At 42.2% G+C, this 6,573-nt stretch overlaps 1 protein-coding gene across 1 annotated transcript; it reads right to left on the bottom strand.

Moving 5' to 3' along the window:
* Positions 1-4,636: 4,636 nt before the first annotated feature.
* LOC113262062 (calcyclin-binding protein-like) lies at positions 4,637-5,364 on the bottom strand. Its single transcript, XM_044387485.3, has one exon. It carries the CDS (start codon positions 5,303-5,305, stop codon positions 4,748-4,750), a length of 558 nt encoding a protein of 185 aa, XP_044243420.1. The 5' UTR covers positions 5,306-5,364; the 3' UTR covers positions 4,637-4,747.
* Between the last annotated feature and the right edge of the window lie 1,209 nt (positions 5,365-6,573).

Raw genomic sequence — 6,573 nt, 5'->3', positions numbered from 1 at the left:
GAGGAGTGTGCATAAGGCCCACCTTAATGGCCTCCCAGCTCCATTTTAAAACCCATCGATATAAATGACTCCTTTTTATTGTACCTTTCAAGCCTTGAACAATGAAATTAGATCAAGGGGAGGTGGAAGGAGCACAAAACTCTCCCAATGATGAGAACACGGATTGTACATGATGAGTACAGAGGGGAAGGGTGGAGAGGGTAACATACATATCCAAAAGCCATGTTATGTGATTTTGTTTAGCTTATTAACTTTCTTCTTTGTCTCAACTTCTGTAGGTATTAATTGAGAAATCATAACATACTTCTCAGGGTTTTGTTGTTGAAGGAACAAACTAGAGTATTAGTTTCTTGATTGATTTTTCTACTTGTTTTATCCTTATCCTTTACAATATGATTATAGGTAATTATCACAAGGTAAGCAGGCCAACAAATATCCACAAAAGAATTTTCACGCCCAGAATCTCTACCTTTTACTACCCTGATAATGAAAAGACCTAACAAGTACCATATGATTTCACTCGTATGTGGAATTTAAGAAACAAAACAAAGGAACAGAGGGGGGGAAAAAAACAAACCAAAAAACAGACTCTTGACTACAGAGAACAAACTGGTGGTTCCCAGCAGGGAGGGGGGTAGGGGGTAAGGGAAATGGGTGAAGGGGATTAGAAAACACTTACGATGAGCACTGAGTAATGTATAGACTTGTTGAATCACTATATTGTACACCTGAAACTAATGTAACACTGTATGTTAATAATCCTGGAATTAAAATTCAAAAAAAAAAGATAATGAAATGACTCAAGAACTGAAATGTTTAGGAATCTTCAGAAGAGGCAAGCATCTCCCTTTCAATAACATGTTTTTGCCAAATTTAAACTCGGTACCAAAGCTCTTAAGGAGCATGTCTGAGCTGAAAGAGTCCATTGTCTAATCTGCTCCTTATGCTTTGGTTTTATGTGACTTAAATACAAGCTCAGGGACCTGACAGCCCTTCCTTCGAGGGAACCGTGCTTGTCCAGTGTGTTGAACGCTAATTCACTGATTTTACTGAAGAATTTCCAAAAACCCGTTTCTGCCTGGCAGGTGGAAGGAGCATTAAGAGGGCCATGGTGGTTGGAGAAGAGTCAACAAGATGGGGAGTAGATGAGGTCAAGAATGGCCCTGCAGGTGCTTTGTCTAGAGGGGCTCCTCAGGGAGAACACCTGTGGGAAAAGGAAGCTCCAACATTTGAACCCCTAGGAAAGGAGACAAAGGACCTCCCAAGTCAAAGATGGGAAAACCCTATAGGCTGAGAAAGCCACAGGAAGAAACTTGCCAGAGGAATTGTGACAAACCACTGAGAATTGAGAGAGAGAGAGAGAGATTTTAAATACTTATTGGATTTGTGACAACAGCAGGTTTTGTAGGTTATCCCGACAAAGGGGACTCTGCAAATATTGAGGCAGAATCCAGCTTAGAGTGGATTGATTCATTAGTGGAAAGTAAAGAAACAACAAGTATAAGAAACTTGAGAAATTGGCTTTGAAGGACAGGGAGAGAGAGAAGGGAGTAGCTAGAGCAGGAAGTGAGTGAGGGTACATCGAAGCATGATTGTGAGGAAGAGGAAAGGAGACCTCTTTTTAAACCGGGAAAGCGTGAGGCTGGGTGCTAATGAAGCTAGCTTTATGGTTTTGGTGGCAGGATGTTTGTTCCTTTATAAGAGCCTCTATATGTTCTATGAAGTAGAAGACAAGGTCTCTGCTCGAAGGTAGGGAGGTGATAGTGGCATCAAGGAAAGTTTGAAACAATCATTGTCAAGAGTGGGAAAGGGAGTTGACCAGAGAAGCTTGGTGAGGTCGCTGGGCAGTGCTGAGGGTCCCCTTAACACCAGTGATTATGAATCATTCCACGATGGCACCAGCCTGCCCCGCGGGGTGATTCTAGATAGTTAGACTCAGCTGCTTGGGTATAGGCGTCGGTTGGCTTTATCCAGCTTTGGGCCATTGCCCATATTTATTGAAAAAAAAAAATACAGAGGACTTCAGGATGCTGAAAAACGAGTTACTGAATGGATGAACCATGGAATCTTAGCTGGCTAGAGAAGGCAATGAAGACAGAAGGGGGATGAATGTAGGGAATAAGAGGAGGGGTCCAGAGCCTGATGGTCCGGATAAACTTGAATATCCACTGTAGTGCCAGTAATGGACTAAATGATGAAAGATTGTGGTCAGAGAACGGGTGGAAGGTGGGGCAAATCTGATCCCTAAAAAGACGTGACTGAATAGAAGGAAGAAGTAGCTTGACACAGACCATTTTGGAAATAAGGTCATGAAACTAAGAGGTGAGAGTGTCGGGTATGTCCCCACGCATGTGAGCACTGGTTTGCTGAAATGAGATTCAATATGAGGGAGTATGGTAATAAGATAATGTCAAAAAATCTAGTTGTGTTTACAACTTTTGATTTCATGGAATTAAAAATATCCAACTTTTGTTTTTGCCAAATAAGAACATTTTTTAGAATACCACCTATTATCACCATTATTCATTTTTTAAAAAAGACGTTTTAACTCCCCGCTTCTCATTTCCCCCTCCCCCTCCAAATAAAGGAAGACGTAATCTCAGATTAAAGGACCAACACGTCCCAAGAAAAGGTGGTGTGCTTATTATATACACATGTACAAACACATTCTACTATCTTCACTTTTCTCAGTTTGCCAGGATCAAACTTCCTGCAGGTTGAAATGGTCCAGGTGATACTGTGATTTATAACAAGAAATAGATGTTTGTTCTTCATCCCTGTTCTGACACAGAGCTCCTAAAAACCTTGGAATTTCCTAAATGATAAGAGAGATAGAGGTGCCTTTTATATATCAATGAGATGACTTTTGGAAAGTGGACAGGTAACCTAAGGATGGGGGCTGGTTGCCAGGAGAACCATGTGATGAGAAGGTTGGAACTTTCAGCTTCCCCCTCCTCTGCCTGACCCCTGGGGAGGGGAGTGGAGCTGCAGGTTGAGTTCAATCACCAATAGCCAGTGATTTAATCAACTACGCCTATGTAATAAAGCCTCCATAAAAACCCACAAGAACTGGGTTCAGAGAGTTTGCAGGTTGGTGAGCTCTGCACCCCTTCCCCATACCTTGTCCTATGCATCTCTTCCGTCTGGCTGTTTCTGAGTTATATCCTTTTATAATAAATTGGTAATCTAGTAAATAAAATGCTTCTCTGGGTTCTGTGAGGCACTCTAGCTAATTAATGGAACCCATTAGAAGGGGATCCCATTAAGGGCACCCATAAGGGGATCACTGGAACCTCTGATTTATAGACTGTCATCAGAAGCACAGGTGACAATCTGAACTTACAATTGGCATCTGGGGGGTGGGGGGTGGCGGTCTTGCAGGACCGAGCCCTTACCCTGTGCCTTCTGACACTCTCTCCAGGTAGATAGTGTCAGAATCAAGCTGGATTGGAAGACACCTTGGGGGTGTCCAAGAATTGCTTGGCGGGGGGACAAAAACCATACATGTTGAAACTGGTATCAGAATCTGAATCTTTGATATAGCATTCAAGAAAGGCTACTCTTACTCTAGTCCAATAAAATTCTATTTGCCACCTGAAATAAACTGGTACTCTTAAAAATGTCCTTCCTTGATGAGACTTGAGCAGTGAGAAGTGGCAGTGACTAGAAATGGCCCAGAACTGTCTTTTAACAGAAATCTGGTGACCAAAGATCCTCCTTGTACACTGTTATTATATCATCATCATTAGCGATTTGCCAGAACTTTCCATAGATAAAATAAAAGATTCCAATTTAAGTCTTCATTTCTTTTCAGATTTATCTAACTTTTCAGTTGATCCTGAGCAAGAGAAAAAAGTGAATGTTGCTGTGGGAGGATCTCTGTCAGTCCGTTGCACAGATGAGGAGCAAATAATGGCAGATGCAAATCAAATGCAACCACACGTGGTTGTTCGGAAGGAGGATGTGTGGGTCCCAGTCTTACTAGGCCCCTAACAGTAGAGTGATTGTGGCCAAATTACAGCTTGTTTCCTAGTGTCCACAGGCATAAAGTCAGGGGGTTTCTAAAGACTCTTCCAGCGCCCACATCATATGTAAAAGTAAGTGGTACTTTGAGCACGTCTGCAGAGAGCTCACAATCTTTCAAACTTCACATGCCTCACAATCACCACGTGAAAAAGAAAATACCAGGACTCCAGGCTTGGAGATCCAGCTTCAGGAGGTCAAGCACGACGGGGCCCAGGAATCTCCATGTTCAACAGGCCCTTTGGGTGATCCCTGCATCTTTGTTTCTAGGATCACATTTGGGTTTTTTGTTTGTTTGTTTGTTTTTATGCAAAAATTCAGGTTTTATTTTTACTTATTCTTACATTGGTGGGAGCTGATATCAGGAACTTACAGGCAAACAAGAACTTTTGTTTTCTACCTCTTAGCTGAACAAAAATACACACAATGTGGCATTACCATTAGGCAAGACTTGCTTTTTTATGTTTCACACAAGAATACAATATTATCCTTTTTTAAACAAAATGCCCAGATTACTAAGGAAACCATCTTTGGAGGAAATGTTTAGTAAGCATATTTTATTTAAATAATTCCTCCAGGAGGAAATGGGAGAATCATTGCCTTTACTTAGAAGATGACTGTATAAGTAAGTTATATGTCGAATTTATCTGTGCAGCTCACCAACATTTCCTCATTGGAAACATCAATATTTCCACTTCACAGTTCCCAAAATGACTTTAAAGTCTTAAAATTCTGTGTCTCCTTTGGCTTGCTTCTCTCTTGATTCCACCCAAGCTTTATTAATGGCTCGCTTCATATCATCATCTCCATCTTCATAAATTTTCTTTAGAACATTCATCAGTCCCTTAGTAGGATCTGTTTCATTGTCATAGGAGGGCTTTTCTTTCTCTTTGCATTCTTTTTCAACCTGAGTCGGGTAGTCCCACCGTGTGTTTTCTGCTTTCTTTCTACATAACATAAGAACTGTATCTGTTTTGACTTTTTTTGAACTGCCTTCCACAGAGATGGGTTTTAAGAGATTGTTCACAATCATGGAGTAACTCTTCCCATTTAAATTCTTTACCAAAAGATCAAATGACCTCTCTGTGAAATGCACCTGCACATTCTCAGTGGGGACTTGATGAACTCCAGTTAAGGTAATGTAGATTTTCACAAACTTATCTGACCGATCCCATCCGTAATTACTGATTTTCACTGTACATCCTGTTGTAATAGGAGCAACCACAGCAGCTGGCTTTTCACTGTCAAGACGTTCTGCTTTTCTCTGTGATTTCTGCTGCATCTTGTTCTTGATTTCTGTCTCAATCTTCGCTTTTTCAGCTGTAAGGGCATCACATACACTTTTTCTAGTGGCCTTTTCCAGCAGCACCTTCACCTCTTCTAGATCTTTCTGTAGCTCACAGAATTGAAAATACGTGTCCACATAAGAAGTTGTACACAGTATTCATAGCGGCACAGTTCATAACAGCCAAAAATCAATCATCCAAATGTCCATCAACCCTTCCAAAGCTGAAACCATGGTCAGGCTGATCAGGCAAGGCCCGAGCTGCCGCCACACAGGGGAGAGAACAGGAAACACTGCGCCGAACGCGCTTACCCGGATGCAGGCCCGACCCGCACGAGTCGCAGTGCCCCAAGCCTGCGTGCAAACCCCATCCGGCGTGATGCACGTGGTGCCTCTGGAACCTTCGTGAGTCCGAGCCGCCGCAAACCCCACCCCCTCCGCACGCGCGCACCGCCTGTTTCTTTTTTTATAATAATTTTTTATTATGTTACATTAGTCGCCATACAGTACATCCTTAGTTTTTGATGTAATGTTCCATGATTCATTATTTGCATATAACACCCAGCACACCATGCAATGCTCTCCTTAATACCCATCACCGGCCTATCCCAGTCCCCCACCCCCTTCTCCTCTGAAGCCCTCACTTTGTTTCCCAGAGTCCACAGTCTCTCACGGTTCATTCCTTCTGTTTACCCCCCCTTTCTTCTTCCCTTCCTTCTCCTACCGATCTTCCTGCTATTTCTTATGTTCCATAAATGAGTGAAACTATATGATAATTCTCTTTCTCTGCTTGACTTATTTCACTTAGCATAATCTCCTCCAGTCCCATCCATGTTGCTGCAAATGTTGGGTAATCGTTCTTTCTGATGGTTGAGTAATATTCCATTCCATATATGGACCACATCTTCTTAATCCAGTCATCCGTCGAAGGGCATCTCGGCTCCTTCCACGATTTAGCTATTGTGGACAATGCTGCTATCAACATTGGGGTGCATATGGCCCTTCTCTTCACTACGTCTGTATCTTTGGGGTAAATACCCAGTAGTGCAATGGCTGGATCATAGGGTAGCTCTATTTTTAACTTTTTAAGGGATGTCCACACTGTTTTCCAAAGTGGCTGTACCAACTTGCATTCCCACCAACAGTGTAAGAGGGATCCCCTTTCTCCACATCCTCTGCAACATTTGCTGTTTCTTGCCTTGTCAATTTTTGCCATTCTAACTGGCGTAAAGTGGTATCTCAATGTGGTTTTGATTTGAATTTCT

The sequence above is a fragment of the Ursus arctos genome, unplaced genomic scaffold (assembly GCF_023065955.2).
Source record: "Ursus arctos isolate Adak ecotype North America unplaced genomic scaffold, UrsArc2.0 scaffold_27, whole genome shotgun sequence".
NCBI classification, from domain to species: Eukaryota; Metazoa; Chordata; class Mammalia; order Carnivora; family Ursidae; genus Ursus; species Ursus arctos.
Note: the sequence above shows the minus strand (reverse complement) of the source record. Positions and strands in the feature narration are given on the sequence as shown.